The sequence below is a fragment of the Choloepus didactylus genome, chromosome 4 (assembly GCF_015220235.1).
Source record: "Choloepus didactylus isolate mChoDid1 chromosome 4, mChoDid1.pri, whole genome shotgun sequence".
Taxonomy (NCBI): domain Eukaryota; kingdom Metazoa; phylum Chordata; class Mammalia; order Pilosa; family Megalonychidae; genus Choloepus; species Choloepus didactylus.
In genome coordinates this window covers 103,274,602-103,297,196 of record NC_051310.1, presented here as the reverse complement: position 1 = coordinate 103,297,196, position 22,595 = coordinate 103,274,602, and the positions used below count along the sequence as shown (strand labels likewise).

General features: G+C 40.1%; 1 protein-coding gene and 1 long non-coding RNA gene across 2 annotated transcripts; one reads left to right on the top strand and one right to left on the bottom strand.

Annotated features, from left to right (window-relative positions):
- Window positions 1-1,892: 1,892 nt before the first annotated feature.
- Window positions 1,893-18,437, bottom strand: LOC119531783 (cytochrome c oxidase subunit 5A, mitochondrial). Its single transcript, XM_037833441.1, has 5 exons — window positions 18,240-18,437; window positions 7,522-7,638; window positions 5,326-5,447; window positions 3,946-4,069; window positions 1,893-2,058 (listed from the first exon to the last, which is right to left on the bottom strand). Exons 1-4 carry the CDS (start codon window positions 18,343-18,345, stop codon window positions 3,956-3,958), a joined length of 459 nt encoding a protein of 152 aa, XP_037689369.1. The 5' UTR covers window positions 18,346-18,437; the 3' UTR covers window positions 1,893-2,058; window positions 3,946-3,955.
- A 165-nt stretch (window positions 18,438-18,602) lies between these two features.
- LOC119531784 lies at window positions 18,603-20,835 on the top strand. Its single transcript, XR_005216408.1, has 3 exons — window positions 18,603-18,781; window positions 19,463-19,551; window positions 20,497-20,835. It is a non-coding gene; the product is annotated as an uncharacterized LOC119531784 (long non-coding RNA).
- Window positions 20,836-22,595: the final 1,760 nt, after the last annotated feature.

Below are 22,595 nucleotides of genomic sequence, written 5' to 3'. Positions count from 1 at the left end.
TTCAAACCTTAAATTCGTCTAATTTCAGTCTCTTTTCAGAGTACTAGGCCTACACTGCTCACTGATATCTGAAAATTCAACAGGCCCAGAATCAAATGCAGTACCATCTCCACCCTGCACCAAGCTCCTCTTCTTGCTGACTCCTACTTGCCTATGCATGGCACCAACAGTCAATTCTGTAAAATGGGTCTTAACCAGAGTTCTTGCTCCTCCTCACCTAATTAGTTACTAACTACATCTCAACAGTGTATCTCTAAAAATTCATCTCCTCTTTCCATTTCTACTGCAACCACCCTAGTTCAAAATCCTCATTAAGCTATAACTACTTTCTACAACTACTAACTTGTGTCCCTACCTCCGGTTTCTCCTGGCTCCAACTGTCTCTCTTGTTCAATGTTGTATTTTCAGTGCCTGCAACGATGCTTAGTACACAGTAGGTGTCCAATAAATGTTTGTGGCATGAAGATCTCACAGACAGTATGATCTGTAGGCAGCTGTGAACCTGTGTTCTCTCCTCACTCCCTCTCTCATGCCCTTGAGAACAGAGACAATTTTGTTTTGCATTCTCTTTCAGCTAGTTATGTAAGTCTTTTTTTTAGATCTTGGTAAGTTAAGAAGCAGATTTAAATGTGATTATGTATGTACATGTAGGATCTGTCAAAATAAACAAACAAACAAACAAAACAAACCCTCCTTCCCATCCCAGTGGTACAAAGGCCAAACACGTCACCCAATAATTACCTTTTGGAAAAAAGGTATTAATAAACCATCTGCAATCTTCTAGGCTTCAACTTAAAAGTCATTTCCTCAGAAATCTTTATTCTCATTGTACCCGTATGTATGTTCGCAGAACTTGTGAAGTCTGCCATGACATATTTATACATGCAATTACTCCATTTAGACTCTGCCCCCAGGATTTATGAGGGCAAGACTATGTTGAAGTTCTTCTCTAGGGGGAAGCAACATGAAGAGAATCTGGAGGAAAAATAAAGAGCAGGGACGACTGCATCACCATACTACATGGGAATAAGGGGTAAAGGACCAGCTCACAGAGAACCAAATTTAAGAACCATGGGTTACCAACCACCCATTAAATAAACCTATCTGGCTGTTCATTTCAAATTTCTACTTCTTAAAAAGGAAAGGGGGAAGGGGACTTTTGTGGGTAAGGGATCAGCTTTTTAGAAAAGGTCACTGGCATTAAAACCTTCATGAAACTGATTTTACTAACAATTCCTTACATGCTTTGGGCAAGAAGACATCTAAATTTCAACCTAAAATTAATCCCATCCCCGACAGTGCAATCTGAATTGGCTATATGAGAAGTCACTCATATCTAGAACACACACTCTATCTAACAGCTGTTTTCCAGTATCATGGGGCTTCTAAAGTAAAATGGGATTTCTGTGTTTTATTAATTCTCTCAAGAAATAAACCCATTTACTCAGTTATTTAATCAGAATACCTCCAAGTCTACCCCAGAAAATGCTGTGATGTCCAGTGATAATACTGCTTGTTAACAAAGAACAGGCAGGAAAGAGAAGGGGTACTAAGAGAGGGATACAGGCAGAGAGCAGCTGGCTACCACACAGCACATCCTCAAGACTATCTCAAGGACCACTCTAGCCACTTTTAAACTTTATTTCACCTGTTTTGAGAAGATACACAATTTGATCTATCCCCACAGATAACCAGTCCCCTAAGTCCAGGAGACTAGTTATATAAATAACTTTAAATCTTCATCTAAAGCACCCAAAATATGTTTATGTAGCTGACTTACATGTCAGATGACTTCCAGAGAGTTAAAGCAGTCTCTCAGCCCACAAGAAGGCAATGACCCTACACCATTTCATGTTATGCTTCTCAATACAAACACATGGAACAATACCTAATTTCAGTTCAGACTTGTTTCCCTTTTATTAAGGTCCAAGTTACCATGACATGGTTTGGTTCTCAATAAAGGAAAACTTGTTTGAATAAGGTAATATGTTATCATTAATATTTCCAGGCAACAGTTTACAATCAAGTAGCAACACTAGTAAGTCCATGGACACCCACCTGTAAGAGAAAACACAAAGAATTAGCCAGAAAGGAATAAAGAAAAGGCAGAAATCTTACTGGCAAAGTCACGGCAGAGGAAAATCACTGTCTCTTAACAGAATTTTCTGCTCTTAACTTAATCCTTCCTTCAGTCAGCTGGCTTTGTGGCTTTTTTAACATTTAGACTTACTAAGGTAGTCTTCCTTACCAATCAGAAAAGCATTAGGAAGCTGCCCTTCTTTTTTTTTTTTTTCTTTTTAAAGAAATATAATGTTACTGCAGCTAGAATACATCTTATATAATGAAGATGTTCTGGACCCTTTGGAATAATACTTGATAAAATTAAAATTAATCTCAAGAGTTCAGACAGCCTATTAAGAGCCCATATATGAACCATAGGCAAGAGCTTCAAAAATATAACCAGGAAATCCTAGTTTTGTCCAAGTACTCACAGAAATCTTTAATAACACATATACAAAAATCTTTCCATCTATTAAAAAAGTGAGGTGACTGCAGTAACATGACGGTGGTGGGGTGGTCAAAGACAAAATGAAAAGACCACTCCTCCAAAGCAAGCTTTAAAAAGTGATCCTAAATGTGATTACAAAACCTCAGGCATTTTCTGCTCTGTTTTTCTAACACAATTAAGACTGAACATAGGGATTCTTTGAGTTCTGAGTTTTTTTAAATAAACGTATCAATAGGTGTTCACTAATGATATCCTAACAAGGCTCACTGGTTCTTCATCTTGTGAGGGATTTGATATTAGCTTCTTAAATATTATTTTGGAACCACTTTTTGTTGAAGCCTTATAGTTTAGCTCCACCTTTTAAAAATAAACTTCATCTTCTTCGGAAACAAATCCTCTATTTAAGCCTCATTATTTAACTCTGAGAAATAGAGGAGTATGATCTTAGCAAATGCCTCATAACTAAATGCCTAAACAGGAAGAACAACACATGAGTAAGAGCAATGGACTCTGGAGCCAGACTAGCTGTGTAAACTTGGACAAACTGCCTCAGTTTTCTCATCAGTAAAATGGGAATAATTATAATACAAGCAACTACTTCATAGGGCTGTTGTGAGAATTAAATGAATTAATATTTAAAAGAGTTCTTAAAACAGTGTCTGGCATATAGTAAGAGTTACAAAAACTATTTAAGTGTTTCTTAAATAAAATAAGAATATTAGCTACTACTTATACATTATCTGTTTTACAAAAGATTTTTTGCATACTGCTTACTGCCTGTCCTAGTCAATCCTGTGACTGTTTTCATTATCTAATTTATCTTTCCACAGAGCACAAGGCATCAAATAAGTTTTTACTACTATCCAATAGCAGATATTTACTGTACTATTAAATGTTAACTTGGGCACACAAGAACAACAGCATCGAATCAATATAACCTTGATGTTAAAAATAAGTAAGTATAAAAAGCATGCATGATGCCTCATATACAGTGAGGTTGGGAGACATTAAGGGATTGGAATTAGGAAAAGGTATACAGCTCTAGTTGAAACGAGTCATTTCTTAGGGGGAAAAAACCTAAAACAAATATGGCAAAATAATCATATCTGAAACATGGGTCTGGGTTCATGGGTTCATTATATTATTCTCTATACTACTCTTTATGGATGAAAACTTTTTTTTTTTTTTTTTAATTAATGAAGCTTTTATTTGCCTTTACACCAATAGGAAGACAATTACAGCAACAAAATGACAATTCTTGTTCCTTAAATTCATCATCACTGGTACTCTCTCTTTACACTCATGACTACTATTTCCAACAAGGACATGAAAAGGTCCTACTCCATATATGACAGCATAGAAATGTCTCCCACCCATCATCCCTTGATTCCTCTCCTGCCTTATTCAGTGGTACATCCTTGGTTCTGCTTGCTTACCCATGGGAGTTTATACTTTGTCAAGACCCAGTTCTTCTGGAGTGGAGATTCCCAATTCATTTAAAGTTGGTCTAAGTTCCTGGATGACATAGGGGTAGATTTCCTTATGAGGTCCTGCTTTGTCCTGATGGCAAAAAGGATATTCACATTTAGCTCTCTGAGAAGCTGTCTCTATTAACAAAATGAATTTGAAAATGCTTTAATCACATATGCAGAGGCCAGTAGCATAGAATCAATACAGGTCACCTACTTTTAAGTTAACATGTTTGTTCAACGAAGAGGGCAACTTAGGCACTAATTACAGTAGGCTTTTAATACACCTTAAGAATAACTAAGAATAACTAAGACTAAATCCAGAAAAACATTTTAAAGCTTTGAATTACTAGAAAAGAAGGTGGTGATGACAGAATTTTGTGAAGGTAATTAAACGTACCCAGCAGGCAAAAAGAATAATCAAATTAACACAGGAAAAGTTTTTTAATTTGCCTCCAATTTGAGAGCCTAACTGAATTAACTACTGGTGCTGAATGGATTGATAGCCCACAGAACCCTTAATTACCTTACCCCTTGCAGATAAAGTAATGTCACACTTTCCCCCTCACAGACTTTGAATTTCCCATGCCATGGTTTTTCATGGAGAACTGCACTTAGAGAGGTTTGATAACTACCCACCGTAATATATAATTATACCTGTATTGTCGCAAGGTTCCTCAGGGGTAACTCTTAAAATACAAATGGACTAAGGAAGTGCCAATCTGCTATTCTTCTGCCTTTAGCAAATTCTAGGTCTTCTTAATTGTACTTTTAAAAATTAAAAATTCTTATTTTAAGCACAATGTATCTGTTCATTACAGGAAAATCATAAATTACAATACACTAAGGGAAGAGGAACTGGTATACATCCTCTTACATTTTCATATATACATACATATATATTTTGATAAGATAGATGTAGTCATACCACAAAAACTGCTTCACAACTTTCTCCAGTTAATATACCAACAATATTTTTAATACCAAACACATTTCTATAACATTAAGTTATATAGTAATAACTTGTTCTGGGAAGTCCCATCTTAAGAAAGCATTAACATTTTATCTTAAATGCCACAAAGATGAATATCCTTGTAGTTAAACCTACGTACATCCTTAATTATTTCCTTAGGTCAAATCTGAAATGGTATTGCTGAGCAAAAGGGTATGCACAATATTTAAGGCCTTTGATAAATCCTGCCAAATTGCCTTCCAGAAAAATTGGAACTACAATGTACATTCCTATTTCAGGTGTTTAACAGAATAGGTGTTTATACAGAATATACTGATACCTGATCAACAGCCCACCTACTTTCAGAATAACTCTAGTATTGTTACTTCACTGACCTTAACAACCTCTAGGATGCGTACTGCACTAGCAAAATCATTTAACCGTCTGCATGCCCGCAAAGCAGCATCAATGATTTTGGGTTCTGGAACCAGATCATAGCCAACAAGCGTGTTCATCCCTGTCAGATTAAAAAGAAGGACCATGTCAACCTGGAATATCCTCACTTAAACTGAAATTTAATTAGCTACACTTGTACTACATCATGGACATGTGATCTTTTCTTGCTTGGGTTTCTACTCCCTTATCTACAAGAGAATCTGTCTTGAGCAGTATAGTGGAAAGAACTACACAGCAGCATGCAAATGAAGGAAAAAACAAAGACTTTTCTTAAATGTAAACACTATTTTCATAACAATTAACTGATTTCTATTCATACAATAGAATTTTCAATTCATATCTTTAAATCTTAGTACAATATATGTACTGTGGTGCTTTAAAACAGCATCCATTAGAAAATTATCTAAAACCAGAGAAAAGATTGAGGAGAGTTAATTAAACCCAAATGAAGACATTAAGGAGATATTATAGAGAAACAGTGCACAGACTCATAAACATTCAACCAGAAAATGACTGGGCCTGATTACTTTCAGCTCTGCACAAAATGACACATCATAAAATTTAAGATTCTTTTAATGGGAACACAGAATTGCTGTTCTCGTGAATTCCACTTGAGATTATTCAATAAGAATTTCCCTGGTTGCAGCAAAGTGGGGTCATTACATTTCCTGAAGAGAAGTCTGAAGCACTTAGGCTTCTTGCCTCTACTTATTTTAATACATACAACAAAGGACAATAATGAATGAACACAATGCTAGGATTCAGTCACAGAGACTGAATTCTTAATCTGAAATAAAGTACCCTACACTCACAATTAGTGATTAGTTACTAATGTTACTTACCTATGTTGTGTATATCTATAATTTAAGAAAAACAAGTCATAATCTACTACACTGGACACTTATTCAAGGCAAGACAAATCACAAACGAGAATTAAAAAAACACAAAAAACCCAAATCATTACCCAGAGGGGAAGAGAACCAAATAATCACTTTTGTAAATTATCCAAAAGGTACAAAACTGTTAACTCTTGTTCATTTTGACATATCATTATAGCAGCGGTTCTCAACCAGGGGTGATTTTGTCCCCCAGAGAACTTGCAGCAATGTCTGGAAATACTTTTGGTTGTCTCAACTGGGGGTAGAGGTTGGGTGTTACTGGCATCTAGTGGCATCTAGCCAGGGATGCTGCTAAACATCCTACAATGCTCAGGACAGTGCCCCTTCTCCCTGCAACAAAAAATTCTCTGGCCCAAAATGTCAATAGTGCTGGCTTTCTCTCTCTAGCTAAGCCAACTTGGCAGGTGAAATCACTGCCCTCCCCACTACGTGGGATCTGACACTCAGGGGAGTAAATCTCCCTGGAAACGTGGAATATGACTTCCAGGGAGGAATCTAGACCCGGCATCGTGGGATGAAGAACATCTTCTTGACCAAAAGGGGGATGTGAAAGGAAATGAAATTAGCTTCAGTGGCAGAGAGATTCCAAAAGGAGCCAAGAGGTCACTCTGGTGGGCACTCTTACGCACAATATAGACAACCTTTTTAGGTTCTAATGAATTGGAATAGCTAGCAGTAAATACCTGAAACTATCAAACTACAACCCAGAACCCTTGAATCTTGAAGACAACTGTATAAAAATGTAGCTTATGAGGGGTGACAGTGTGATTGGGAAAGCCATGTGGATCACACTCCCCTTTGTCCAGTGTATGGATGGATGAGTAGAAAAACGGGGGGCAAAAAAAAAAAAAAAGCACCTAATGTTCTTTTTCACTTTAATTTTTATTCTTATTATTTTTGTGTATGTGGTAATGAAAATGTTCGAGAATTAATTTTGGTAATGAATGCACAACTATGTGGTGGTGCTGTGAATAATCGAGTGTGCACATGGTATGTGACTATATCTCAAAAAAACCGAATTTAAAAAAAGGAAAAAAAATAGTGCTGGATTTAACATCATGCTTTTTAAGAAATACTGGGGAAGCTATAAACTTGCCTGACTGGAAGTTGCACGGTGGTAACCAGTTTACATGAAGCATGTTTACAAAATAGTTGCTATCAACAAAGTGGCAGAAGACTACACACTAGTTTATATTTCCACACCAAGATAAACAACTATGCCCATGTTCCAATTACCTTTACGCAATTCCCAGGCATCGATATCTGGCTTGTTGAAGTATGTCACCCAGCGAGCATCAAACTCCTCATCTGTCTCATGTGACCCATGGGAGTAGCAGCAAACTGACTGGACAGCTATAATGGAGAAAGGGCAATAATGTCAATGCAAAAAATAGTACTTGGCATATCTTGTCTAATGCATTAAGTTTTTAATCAACTATACGTTGTGGCAGGAAAATTATTCAGCAGGTCAAATGAAATAAATTTTATATACTGGTATGGAAAGATATCTTAAAAACTTAGCAAAGAAAAGCAAATAAAACAAAATATTATGTATGTATGTTTATGACCTGTTTCCCTAGCTTGAAATTATTAACAGTGGCTCCCTTCGGGAGGAGGGTCTTTTTTAAAAAAATTGTTGGAGAGAACCTAAGATGGCGGCTAGATGAGACAGGGCAAAAAAAACACCTCCGTGAAAAACACTAGATAAAAACCAGAAAGTGACCCAGAACACCGGTTACAACGATGCACCAGTTGGACGAGGTCTGCTAGTACCACAGGGGTCGTATACTTGGTGAAACCGGGAGTCTGCATTCTGAAATGAGTGAGTAGGCTGGCTGGAAGACCCATAGCCATGCGGCAGTGTGAGGAAGCCAGGGGTTGGCATTTGGACTGATTCTTTTTTTTAAAAAAAAAAAAAAAAGGAAAAACCCAGGAGCGGCTGCAGTTGTGACAGTGGGAAACACACAGTAAAACACAGCAGGAGAGGGCTGAGCAGGCCTCTTGGTATCTGTCCTGGAGGATAGCCCACTGCAGATACCCTCAGGGCCAGGGGAGCGGAGGGGAGAGCCGGAAGCAGAAAGAAACCCCACGGCTAGCCACTGGCTCCCTGGAGGGCTGGATAAACTCCTGCCTGGGGCTGTGCCCACAGCCCAGAGCCCCGCCAGTTGTCCCGGAGCTGGGAAGGAGGAACTGTGCGAGGAGTGGGGGGCTGAGATGCCCCGTTTGGCCATCTTTGCATCAGGCTGAGAGCGCCACCGCATGGACCGGCGGCCCGGGACTTCCCTTGAGGGATGGCGCGCACTGGTGACATAGCACAGCATTCCCTCAGCAGAGGTCCTGGAAGATCACAGCTGAGAAAGAGGGCCCGCTCGGAAAACCCAGGGACACTACGCCAAGTCCGGTGGTTTGTGGGTCAGCGAGAGAGGGTCTGGGGCTGAACTGAAATGAAGGCTTAGACTCTTGCGGCAGCTTTGAATCTCCGGGAACCTGGGGGGTTTGAATATTAAAGCTGCCCTTCCTCCCTGGCCACTTGGACACATGCCCCACATTCAGGGTGGACGGCTCCAGCAACACACCCAAATTGAGTTCACCAACGGAACCCCACAAGAATCATTTCCCCACACACCGTGGGGACAAGGCTGAGAACTGACTTGAGGGGTATAGGTGACTCACAGATGCCATCTGCTGGTTAGTTAGAGAAAGTGTATGCCACCAACTTGTGTTTCTGAAAAATTAGATTGGTATCTTTTTTTACAACTTGAAAGAACCCTATCAAGCAAAGCAAATGCCAACAGGCCAAAAACAACAGAAGATCTTAATGCATATGATAAAACCAGATGATATGGAGAACCCAATTCCTAACACCCGAATCAAAATATCAGAAGAGACACAGTACTTGGCACAATTAATCAAAGAACTACAATCGAGGAATGAAAACATGGCAAAGGATTTAAAGGACATCAAGAAGACCATGGCTCAGGATATAAGTGACAAAAAGAAGACCCTAGAAGAGCATAAAGAAGACACTGCAAGAGTAAATAAAAAAAACTAGAAGATCTTATGGAAATAAAAGAAACTGTTAGCCAAATTAAAAAGACTCTGGATACTCACAATACAAGATTAGAGGAAGCTGGACAACATCTCAGTGTCCTAGAAGTCCACAGAACAGAAAAGGAAAGAACAAAAGAAAGAATGGAGAAAAAAATCGAAATGGATCTCAGGGATACGATAGATAAAATAAAATGTCCAAACTTAAGATGCACTGGTGTCCCAGAAGGGGAAGAGAAGGGTAAAGGTCTAGAAAGAGTATTCAAAGAAATGGTTGGGGAAACTTCCCCAACCTTCTACACAATATAAATACACAAAGCATAAATGCCCAGCGAACTCCAAATAGAATAAATCCAAATAAACCCACTCCGAGACATATTCTGATCAGACTCTCAAATACTGAAGAGAAGGAGCAAGTTCTGAAACCAGCAAGAGAAAAGCAATTCACTACATACAAAGGAAACAACATAAGACTAAGTTGTGACTACTCAGTGGCCACCATGGAGGCAGGAAGGCAGTGGCATGACATATTTAAAATTCTGAGAGAGAAAAATTTCCAACCAAGAATAGTTTATCCAGCAAAACTCTCCTTCAAATGTGAGGGAAAGCTTAAATTTTTCACAGACAAACAAATGCTGAGAGTTTGCCAATAAAAGACCTGCCCTACTTCAGATACTAAAGAGAGCCCTACCAACAGAGAAACAAAGAAAGGAGAAAGAGATATAGAGAATTTTAACAGACATATATAGAACCTTACATCCCAAATCACCAGGACACTCATTTTTCTCTAGTGATCATGGATCTTTCTCCAGAAGGGACCATAAGCTGGGACATAAAACAAGCCTCAAGAAATTAAAAAAAAAAAAATTTTTTTTGAATATAGTCAAAGCACATTTTCCAACCACAATGGAATACAAACAGAAGTCAATCATTTTTTAATTGTAACTCCACTATTTACTTCCTACATGATATAAAATACACAAACTCTAATGACAAATCAGTGGTTTTGAACTCAACGTAAAATATGTAATTTTAGACAACTATATAAAGGTGGGGGAATGGAGGAGTATAGGAACATAGTTTATGTGTCCTATTGAAGTGAAGGTGGTATCAAAGAAAAACAAGACTGTTATGGATTTAAGAGGTTAATTTTAAGCCCCACAGTAAACACAAAGAAATTATCAGAAAATATGACCATAGAGATGAAAAGTAGAGTATGGGTTAAGAGAAATGGGGGAAGGGGCAATGGGGAGTTAAGAAATGAGTGTAGGGTTGCTGTTTGAGGTGAAGGGAAATTCCTAGTAACGGATGGTGGGAAAGAGCATTACAACATTCTAAATGTGATTAATCCCACTAATGGAATGCCAGGGAGGGGGTGGAATGGGAAAATTTAGGCTGTATATATGTTTCCACAATTGAAAAAAAAAAAGACAGTCTAAGTAGATGACAATTGAATGCCAAGGATGAACCTGGATGGGATTGGAGGATGGAGGACAGGAGGCTCAAAGGGACACAATTGAGACATAAGGAAAAGGAAATATAGTATGTAAGCTTTGTATCATTGTTGAATCTCTTGTACTTCTTAGCTGCGCTTAATGGGATTGCATAAAAGAATGTTCTTGCTCATGGGAAGTGTATATGTGAATTATAGTGTTTGTTCAAGGATGTGTGCAGCTAGCTCTCATATGTTCAGAAGACAGAGCAATAGATGATGGATGATAGATAGGGAGGGAGGGAAAGAAATAGCGATGTGACAGCATGTTAAAGTTGGTGGATTGGGCTATCGGGGGGAGGGGGGTCAGGGTATGATGGTGTTCTGTGTATTGTTTTTGCAACTGTTCCTATAACTTTGAATTTATTTCAAAATAAAAAAAATTGTTAACAGTGGTTATCTTTAGGGGGAAATTTTTATTTCTTTATATACTTCCACACTGTCTGACTTTTAAAATAAGCAGAGTATTAATTCACAATTAAAAATGTCTATTCCAGTTCTTAAGCAAATTCGTAAGATGTACTTTGTTTTGTTTTTAGCATGTACTTTCTTGATAATTTTTAAATATGCTCTTAATTATATTATATATTTTTTAAAATTACATATCACAAGGCAATTTTAAAAACTGTTTTATCTAATTACAATCCCATTTCCATAAATTGATAAATCCCCACATGCCCTCTGACCTATGCCCACTTAAAAAAAGTGTTTTATAAGATTTCTAAGAAAAATTTAAATATAACATTATCAGGAAAACAAGATACACAACTATTTTCATATTTTTTCCTCACCTTTTAGCATTCTGCTCCCAATCAATATACCCTTTGTGGTACAGCAAGAAAAGCCTTCAAGTTTTTCTTTCTGCCTATCAACTGGATACTGAATTGGGAGTTAGGAAATCTGAATTCCTTCTAGACAGTCTCAAACAGGTAGGGTGGCGCAGGAAATTTTGCTTTTGGATCTTAGGAGGCAGAACAGCTTTAGTGGTCACAGATACCCCTAGGCTCCTCACTCTCCTACCAATTGATCTTGGGAAAATTATCTCAAGCTTCAGTTTCTTTATCTGTAAAATGAGGATACCACTATCTTAGCAGATTTTGAGGATTAAAATGAGAGCTGGTAAAACCTTGCACAGGGCTTGGCACCTGGTTGGCACTCAATAAATGGTAGCTATAAAGTAATCCTTATCTACAAATGTTGACTGATCTCTTTACGGAAATCATAACTTACAGAAATAAAACATTCCTCAAATTATATTTCCTGTTATCTATATTAGACAGGCAAAGTAAAATTCCACTTACTTTTGAGGATTCTAATTAAAACATTTTTTAAAAAACAACAAAAAACTGCAGTTTCATGAATATTCTGAAATTTAATTGTTAGTACTATCCTATATATCCTTAAAGCAATAACTAGCAGGAGGAAGGGTGGTAGAGATTCGGAAGAAAGGAAAAAAGGGGGGGAAAAAGAAGAAAAAATATGGAGACTAGCCAGTTCTGGAAAGGAACTGTGACAGCTAGATCAAGCAAAAGGATTCTCATTTAAATTACCATTTGAAGCTTTAGCACAATATCTTGTCATTAGTCCCACAGGATCACAACACAAGTCCCAATCTTTCCAGAGACCTAAATTCATACTGATTTAGGATCAACTGAGAGTTGAACAGCATTACTTTTTATCCTGCCCTTGTCACCTCTTTTGCTAGCATTCTTTATATTAGGTCACCAAAACCCAATCATTTTAAACTCCTTTTTTCCTATTTTAATTCATTCATACACTCTGCTTTATTAACGGCAATACACTAGGTATTCTAAAGCAAGAAGGTGCCTACTGCTTTTTAAGAATGTAGTCTTGAGTCATCAATATAATTATATAATTAAACTTTCTCATTACAGAGACAAAAAAATCCTCCATGGTTGATGTTTCCATGATACTTTAAATGTATTTTAAACACCTCAACTTGGTCAACTCTTAGTAAATGCTTGTTGAGCTGCTGTGCAATACATTAATACTCTTTAGACTTCAGCATCCTCCTGGAAAGGCAGAATGGATAGCATGGAAAGAGCTTGGGCTTTAGGGAAAGACCAACATAGATTTTAATCCTCGCTCCATAATTTACTGACCATGATAGTGTGCAAGGTAACCTTAATAAATCTCAGCTTATTTTTTATATAAATAACGCTATTTATCTTGAAATCTGTGAAGATTAAATGTGGGTATGTATGTGTGCCAGTTTGAATATATTGTGTCCCCCAAACGCCATTATCTTTGATATAATCTTGTGTGGGCAGACATTATCAGTGATGATTAGATTGTAATTCTTGGAGTGTTTCTGTGGAGATGCGCCTCACCCAACTGTGGGTCATGATTCTAATTGGATAATTTCCATGGAGTGTTGGCCCGCCCATTGGGTGGGCCTTGATCAATGGAGCCATATAAATGAGCTGAGGGGCAGAGGGAACTCAGTGCAGCTGTGAGTGACATTCTGAAGAGAAGCTACAGCCAAGAGGGACACTTTGAAGAAAGCACAGGAGCTGCAGATGTGAGACAGTTTGAAGATGGCTGTTGAAAGCAGACTCTTGCTCCGGAGAAGCTGAGAGAGGACAAATATCCCAAGTACAACTGGAGTGACATTTTTGAGGAACTGCAGCCTAGAGAGGAATGTCTTGGGAGAAAGTCATTTTGAAACCAGAACTTTGGAGCAGACGCCAGCCACGTGCCTTCCCAGCTAACGGAGGTTTTCTGGACACTATTGGCCATCCTCCAGTGAAGATACCCGATTGCTCGTGTGTTACCTTGGACACTTTATGGCCTTAAGACTGTAACTGTGTAGCCAAATAAACCCCCTTTCATAAAAGCCAATCCATTTCTGGTGTTTTGCATTCTGGAAGCATTAGCAAACAAGAACAGTACGTAAAATACCTAATACATTATCTAGTTCTTAGAAGTTGTTCAACAATTTTTCCTCTTTACTGTTTGAAAAATTCAAACAGCACAGAAGCATATGTGCACTCCCTCCCCAGAGCAAACTATGAAGTTTGCCTTTCCTTCTATCCAGAAAAGTAAATATTTCATGATAACTATTCCTTTTGCTCACTGATGGGCATGGATTTGACTAGATAAGTGGTAGCTTTGTCTTCTGTGAAAAAGATGACTATCAATTGCAGATACAACTAAGGAGATCAGTAAACCACCCTCAATGATCTGATCACATTCTTCCCGGAGTTCTAAATTACAAACTGATTGTGTTCCCACAGATCCTTTATAAAACAACTGGAATACCAAGCAGGCACTGGGAATATACATTCCTTCCAAGAGGGCAAAAACAGACTCTCCCATATGGTTTAAATTATATTCCTAACTAGTAACGGGAAGAGCAGGATCTATTCTCTTAGCCGTGGCTATGCCCCCCACAAACCAGCCCCACTTAAATATAGCATTTTCACCTAGTTTTGAAGCTTCAAAGGCAAGCTATTTTTGAAAATACTCAATGCTTTTACACAATCTGAAGGTTCCAGGGTAGGGAAAAGGGAAGCAATTGTGAAAAATGGGGACAAGCTAGAGGAGCTGACCAGTACAAGAGCTCAATCTAAAAAGCCATTTCTAACACTGCTTTTTTTTTTTTTTTAAATCTTCATTTTATTGAGATATATTCACATACCATGCAGTCATACAAAACAAATCGTACATTTGATTGTTCACAGTACCATTACATAGTTGTACATTCATCACCTAAATCAATCCCTGACACCTTCATTAGCACACACACAAAAATAATAATAATAATTAAAGTGAAAAAGAGCAATTGAAGTAAAAAAGAACACTGGGTACCTTTGTATGTTTGTTTGTTTGTTTCCTTCCCCTATTTTTCCACTCATCCATCCATAAACTAGACAAAGTGGAGTGTGGTCCTTATGGTTTTCCCAATCCCATTGTCACCCCTCATAAGCTACATTTTTATACAATTGTCTTCGAGATTCATGGGTTCTGGGTTGTAGTTTGATAGTTTCAGGTACCCACCAGCTACCCCAATTCTTTAGAACCTAAAGAGGGTTGTCTAAATTGTGTGTAAGAGTGCCCACCAGAGTGACCTCTCGGCTCCTTTTGGAATCTCTCTGCTACTGAAGCTTATTTCATTTCCTTTCACACCCCCCTTTTGGTCAAGAAGATGTTCTCCGTCCCACGATGCCAGGTCTACATTCCTCCCCGGGAGTCATATTCCACGTTGCCAGGGAGATTCACTCCCCTGGGTGTCTGATCCCACACAGTGGGGAGGGCAGTGATTTCACCTTTCAAGTTGGCTTAGCTAGAGAGAGAGGGCCACATCTGAGCAACAAAGAGGCATTCGGGAGGAGGCTCTTAGGCACAATTATAGGGAGGCCTAGCCTCTCCTTTGCAGCAACCGTCTTCCCAAGGGTAAAACCTACTGTAGAGGGCTCAACCCATCAAACCACCAGTTCCCTGTGTCTGCTAACACTGCTTTTTAGCATTCGGTTAAGCACTCTATTAAAAGAAAAAAAAGAAGAAAAAGCTAATAAACTTAGCAAAACTAAGGGACTCAATCCACTGAGTTTAAATTTAGTTAAATCAAATGGCTTTCCATTTAATAACTCATCAGCTCTGACAAGGCCCAGAAATGAACATTTTGGAAGGAAGCAAATAGTGTGGAGTGCACATTGACAGATTCCAAGGCATGGTTATTAAGGTGCTTGCCTTAAGAGTAGCCTGTGGACTTTACAGGGACAGATGGTGGGGAACCTAGAGATGGCAGTGGAACAGAAAAGAAGGTTGGAAAGTGATTAAACAAAAACAAAAACAAAAACAAAAACACTGACTAAATTCAGCTCTGCACTAAGAATGGGAAAGAGAAAACTCCTCCCACCCTCCCAGCTCTCAGGATAAGGATGTAGGAGCCAGGACTGCATACGTTCTTAAGAGTTGACTAGAGAATATAACCATTATTTAAAACATCATAATTACCTTATTCAGCAGTTATCGGAAAACAATTATGTTTCAAGTTGGAAACTTCTTCATGGACCAATAGGGAATCTGTATTGCTACTTAATTAGAGCAAATTTGAGGACCCTCAGGTCAACTCCTCCAGAGCTCTTTCAAGCACTCTCATTTGACCTTGGACAGCCTCATCCAAGAACCTTAAATCCTTCTTACTTTCAATTACATAAAACCTCTTCAGTCCCACAATGGTAACAAATCCCAAGCTATATTATGCAAAAAAGTAATGTACTATAATAAAACAAACATGTTTTAATCATTTTCTACGCACCAGGCAAGGTGCTAAGGATTACACTACCTCGTTTAAACCTTACAACTATCAAATATTATCCCGATTCTTGATATAAGGTAACTGAGGTTTAAGAAAGTTAACTAACATGCCCTAGGTCACACAGCTAGAAGGCAGCTGGTACCACTTGTAACCAATACTGCCTCCCTCTGGCAAAGATTTTGGTGTATGGGGCTGATACCTAAAATACAGCTTTTTGTTTAACAAGTATAGTCAGGGTGGAGGAAGATCCTGAATGCTTAGGAGATAAAGCACTGTGTTCAAACTTACTAAGAAAAGAGGAACCCCCTTAATCTAATTTGCCAACCTGCCATGAAATAGAATAATTCTTTTGAAGAAATAAGAAACCTCCTCAAAATCTATCTGTATGAAAAATTAAAATAGTATTCACTACTTTAGCAATTGGAGAAGGAAAGAAACAAAAAACAAAATCCAACAAATATCAGGATGGGTCAAGCCTAACTACAGCTAAGAAACAAAAAATGGTTTCACCACTAATAAAGGAGTCAGTTTCACAAGGTGGGCTCATTTTCCCCTTCTGAAAATAAGACGGTCTTCACCGTCTCTCAAGTGCATTCCAGAATTAAGGTTCTAAGATAAATTATAGAAGATAAGGTATGAACTGAATGAAGTGAGACATATTCCTTAGGTTCTGAAGTGTCTAGCTAAAACATCCAAAATAGCCTAGGGATAGTTACCAGCTTTATTTGAATTTGTGAGTTCCTATGCTTAAATTTCATAATGTAGCATATATTACCAACATGAACCAAGGTCAAAGTGCAGTTACTGTAATTAAAAGGACAGCGCTGCACAGGATTCTTGGTTAAAATGAAGACTTCATTGAGCCACATATTTTCCCAGAAAATTATGCATCTTTCCAGCAAAATCTTGTTAGGCATTATATTTTTGAGGAAGGAACTTAGATAAATAGGTGGAAATGTTGTTTATTTTCATACTGTACTAGAAATCCAAAGACCTGCAAGATATTTAAAATTCCAACTCTTGTTACAACTTTTTAAAAAATTGTGAAATTATAAAAATGCACATAAATCAAGTTTTAATAGACTGTATGATGAGTAGATGAGGCTAGCCATTGTACCATTTCTTTCTTTGAATTCTCAGGCATGGTTTTGGCAGTGCAGGAACTGTGTAACATAAACAAATTCAACAAGAAGTAAATATATGAAGAAGAAAAGTACAATGCTGGACACAAACTCTCCCGGAACACATATAAGAGGAAAGTACAATAAGAGATAAGAATTAGCAGCACATCTCATGCTCCAACGATCAGACAATCGGGAGAAAAATCCTAAGAAAAAATGAAGCTTCCGCATGTCTGTAGAACCCAGTGGGTTGGTGGTTTCCGATTTTCGAAACAGCAATATTCTTAACTTAAAACTCATGAATATTCAGACTATTTTCCAAATCTCCGGAAATAACCGCACACGTCAGACTATTTTAAACATGGAAAAATTAGAATGTGGCACAGTAGTTCCTTAAAATGACAGAATGGGCTGTGAAGGTGACACACACAATGCGAACCGAGAAAGAAATGCCTGATTAAGAAAAAAACAAACAGCTATATTGTGTTCCACATGGAAACATACCATGCCCTCCAAAGACACTGGGGGTGGCGGTACGGGAGTCCCTGAAGGGGCCACCCCTGCCACCGCCCCAAGCGGCGTGCCCAGCGGCTCAATGTCACCTTCGCCCAGGATCAGCAGGCCGGCGGCGGCCACTTTCAGCCAGGTGGGCATGGGTCAGCGCCAGGGTACGGTCACGGCCAGTGGACTGAAGGGGTCTGGTGGGAGCGGGAAGAGCGGCAGTCCGCAGAAGCGCTGCGCCCCCTCCTCGGTAGCTGCAGGAGGTCCGCACCTGACTCACCCGCGATACCCGCCCCAGGAAGTCGCGCTACAGGAAGCCCCAGGGGCGCGACCTCGAGTTTTCCACAACTCGAGGCGGCGGCAAGGGCGGGCTGAGGTCACCGGGTTCCGTCACCCGCCCGAAGGATAGGGGTTAGGCCGCATGGGGAGCCTGCCTTTGAGTCGCGGCAGGGGACCCAGGTCACCGCAAGGACACGCGGGCGCAGGCAGCGGCAAGCAAGAGCCTTACCGGCGGCCAGGCCATGGGCCGGAGCGGGGTGCAGAAGGCCTCGAGGGCCGGCTCGGGCAGCTGCGGCTGCGGCTGCAGCGCAGCGGCGGAAAGCAGCGCCTAGCATGACGGCGATGGCGGCGCGCAGGCCAAGGCTGAAGAGAAGCCGGGTGTGAGCGCGCGGGCAGCTCGAGAGCTCCTGGGGGCAGGACTCACGCACCGACGCACGGGGGGCGGAGCGCGTGGGCCCGCCCACTGCGGCGCTCGCGCCTCGGCAGGAGGAGGGGCACAACGCGGCCGTGGGCGGGCTATGGCGGCGCGCTGAGGACAAATAATTTTGGTGCTCCGCCCCATCCTGTCTCTGGTCGCGAGACCTGTAGCGGCCGCCGCGGGACGACGATGGCAGGAAGGCAAGGGCGAGCAGTAGAATTTTATCGGTGGTTCGAGTCCGGCTCAGAAGACTACTCCATGACCTCAAAATGGGAACAATAACAAGGACAGATTATAAGAATACGTTCCTTGCATACGCCCAAGGAGAATAAATAGGAAAAGATTGCTTACATGTAAGTGACCTTACTAGTGGTACTTATCTCACAAACCAGCAAGCATTGAAAAATGAAACCAACCATTTCACTTTACAGATAAGGATAGAGGTTCATAAATTATTCGCCGACAATCCAAGCTCTTTTCTCCACATTCCTGATTCCAGGGATTCCTCCCACTGGATGTTTTTGGCCAAACACCTGCCCCCAATTCTCTGCAGAAGGGCTTCTGGATCTACAGCAGACAACTCTGAAATGGGGTCATCAAGTTCCAAGTCTCTTAATATCTAATCTAGCCTCAATAACTACATCCTTAGAGTGCTTGGGCAGGTGGTGGTGGCACCTTTTCTCAGGCCTGAAATATCTCCCTGCCACCCAAAATTGAGTAGCTGGTTGTTTTAGTTTGCTAAAGCTGACAAAATGCCATATGCCAGAAATGGGTTGGCTTTTACAAGGGGGATTTATTAGCTTACAAGTTTAAGTTCTGAGTCCATGAAAATGTCCAAATCAAGGCATCAACAGGCGATGCTTTCTCCTGGAAGACCAGACCAGCTACTGAAAATTTAGGACTCCTCTGTCACATGGCAAGCACATGGTCAGTGTCTCCTGGTCCTTCTCTCCTGGGTTTCCTTACTTTCAGCTTCCGGCTGCTTCTTTCTCCACTTCTCTCTCTTAGCTTCTCTCTTTTATCCTCTTACAAAGGAATCCAGTAAGAGTATTAAGAACCACCCTGAATGAGGTCCATTCGTGTCCCTGCTCTCAGATCTTCCAAGCATACACCCCATAATGAGGTGAGTCACTTCTTAATTTGTTACTCCTCCAATGAGCCCACACCCACAGGAATGGATTAGTTTTAAGAATATGATCTTTTTATGGGGTCCATAATATTTCAAACCATTAAACTGGTCTTTTTTGTCTTGGTATCCCTCATCTTCTATTTCTAGACCCCCTGGGAAAAGACGGGGTGGACATTCAGGCCCCTCTTCCTGGGGAGTCAGCAAATGCCCTTCTCTTTTCCTTCTCTGGCAATGTGGCTTTAAGTGATATGAACCTGGCTGGTAAAAGGCTAAAACAAGCTTCTCTTTTCAGAGCATCTGCCCTGCCCCCCTCCCCCCACCAACCTAACCAAAGGACATCTGGGAAAGCTTTGACCGTTTTGCAGTTCAATTAATATTCATCATATCTCCAAGAGCTGGAAGCTCAGGATGAGGTCAGGGTTCCCATAATTGAGAAAGCTCTGGGGTCTATTGCAGTTGAATCCCAACTGGTCTCCTTGATGTCAGAATCTCTCCACTTTTCTTAGAGTCCTTTAGGTTGGCTAGTGAAGTGTTTAAAAACAAAAAAAATTATGACTATCATTTAGTATGTGGCTACTATATGCCATAAACTATTATCCCATCTAAGCTTCACAACAACACTGTGAGGTAAGTTTTTACCCCATTTTATGGATGAAAGAATAGACTCAAAAGATATTGCCCAGGAATCACACAGCCATTAAACAATGGGACTTAGATGTGAAACCAGATTTGTCTGTCTCCAGAAACTTTTCTTTCCCCACCACCAATACCCACTGAAAATGGCCTTTGTGGTCCCCTCAGTGACTTATGAACCCCTGCTACCTCAGGGGCAGTGCTTAGCCCTCATCACTTATGTTAGTTTTCTACTTCTGCATAACCATTTACCACATACTTAGCAGGTTAAAACAACATCCATTTATTATCTTTCTGTTTCTGCAGGTCAGAAGACCAGTCATGGCATAACTGAATTCACAGAAATCAAGATGTTGGCCAGGCCTGTAATCTCATCTGGAGCTCAGGGTCCTCTTCCAACCTTATTCAGGTTGTTAGCAGCATTTATTTCCTTGCAGTTGTAGAAGTGACTCCCCGTTTTTTCTTTCTAGCTATCAGTTGAGGCCCATGCTCAGTTTCAAGAGTGCCCAGATCCTTGCCACATGGTCCTCTCCAATAGACCCTCCAATATCATAGCTTATGTCTTCAAGCCAGCAGGAGACACCTCACCCTCTTTTTTTTTTTTTCTTATATATATATATATATTTTTTTTTTATTAAATTCCGTTTTATTGAAATACATTCACACACCATACAGTCATCCATGGTATACAATCCACTGTCCACAGTATGATAACACAGTTATGCATTCATCACCACAGTCTATCTCTGAACATTTTCCTTACATCAGAAAGAACCAGAACAAGAATGAAAAATAAAAGTGAAAAAAGAACACCCAAATCATCCCCCCATCCCACCCCATTTGTCCTTTAGTTTTTATCCCCATTTTTCTACTCATCCATACACTAGATAAAGGGGGCCTCACCCTCTTTTAAAGACCTCACCTGATTAGCTCAGCCCACCCAGAATAATCGCACTTTGATTAATACAGAATCAGCCAATTAGTATTCTAATCTTGGAATGACATCCCAGCAGTTTCACAGGTTCTTCCCCCCACTCAGAGTCAGGGGATTATACAAGGTGTGTACACCAGGGACATAAAGCTTGGGAGCCAGCTTAGAATTCAGACTACCACATCTTAGGTAGGGGGGACTCTGCTTTTTCCCAAGACTTCCCCCAGGTCCCAGACAATTCTGCAGCTTCTGGAAGATGCTCCTTCTATGATAGCTTCACACGGAACATTCTGGCTCTCACCCAAGGCCATCAGGGTCTTTTGTCTCTTCTTGCCATCTCCTACCCTGAAATCCTTTGCTGTCCCTCTGGAGAAGCAGCAGCTGGACTTCTGATACCTCAAGGATATCATTGTCACCAGTTGATCAGCCTATCAGCTTCCTGCTGCAGCCCAGTGCCTTCATCCTGAAGGAGTTGTGATGAGACATTTCCTCTAAAGTGTGCAAAGGGGAGGAGAACCTTCAGTGATAGGAAGCTCACTACTAGACGGCCCTGAAAATGGAGATGAAGAAGAGAAGGCACCTGAGAGAGAATGACATTTGTGGTGGTTTGAAGCTGTATGTACCCGAGGAAAACATGTTTTTATGGCAGAACATTGTGAACATAATTAACAGCACTGGAATATGTGTGTGTGTGTGTGTGTGTGTGTGTGAAAGTCATTAAAAGGGAAAATGTTATGTTGTATATATGGTAACAGAATAGAAGTTTTTAAAAAATTTAATCCATTCCTATGCGAGTGACAATTATAAATAGGACCTTTTGATGAAGTTACTTCAGTTAAGGTGGGGTCCCCCTCAATGAGGATGGGTCTTAATCCTATCACTGGAGTCCTTGATAAGCAGAATGAAATTCAGACAGAGAAAAAGCCGGAGATAACAGCCAGAAGCTGAACATCAGTGAAACCTGGAACAGAAGGGAGAGGCCTGGAGACACTGCCATTTGCCTTGCCATGTGACAAGCTAAGGATCATTGGCAGCCAGCCCCAAAATTTTAGTCTTCAGGAAGGAAGACACCTTGGTGATGCCTTGATTTGGACTTTTTCTCTGTCTTAAAACTGTGAGCTAATAAACTCCCTTTGTTTAAGCCCACCCATTTCATGGTACTTGCTTGAGCAGCCTAGGAAACTAAAACAACACTCTTACTGCTGTTGAATGACAGCTCTGCTTCCACTAGCCAATGCCTTGGGCAAATTACTCCAATTTCCTGAACCACAATTTCTTCCTCTATAAAACAGAAGTAGTAATGGAACATACCTAATAGGTTGTTGGGAAGATTACATGAGATGAAGCTTGTAGAGCACTGTGTCCTATTGATACATAGCAAGAACTCAATAAATGGTAATTGTTGCCCTCTAGATAAAGTATCTTCTTCTTGTAAAATTGTAGAATGTTCTTTTCTCAGGGAAGGGCAGGCTTT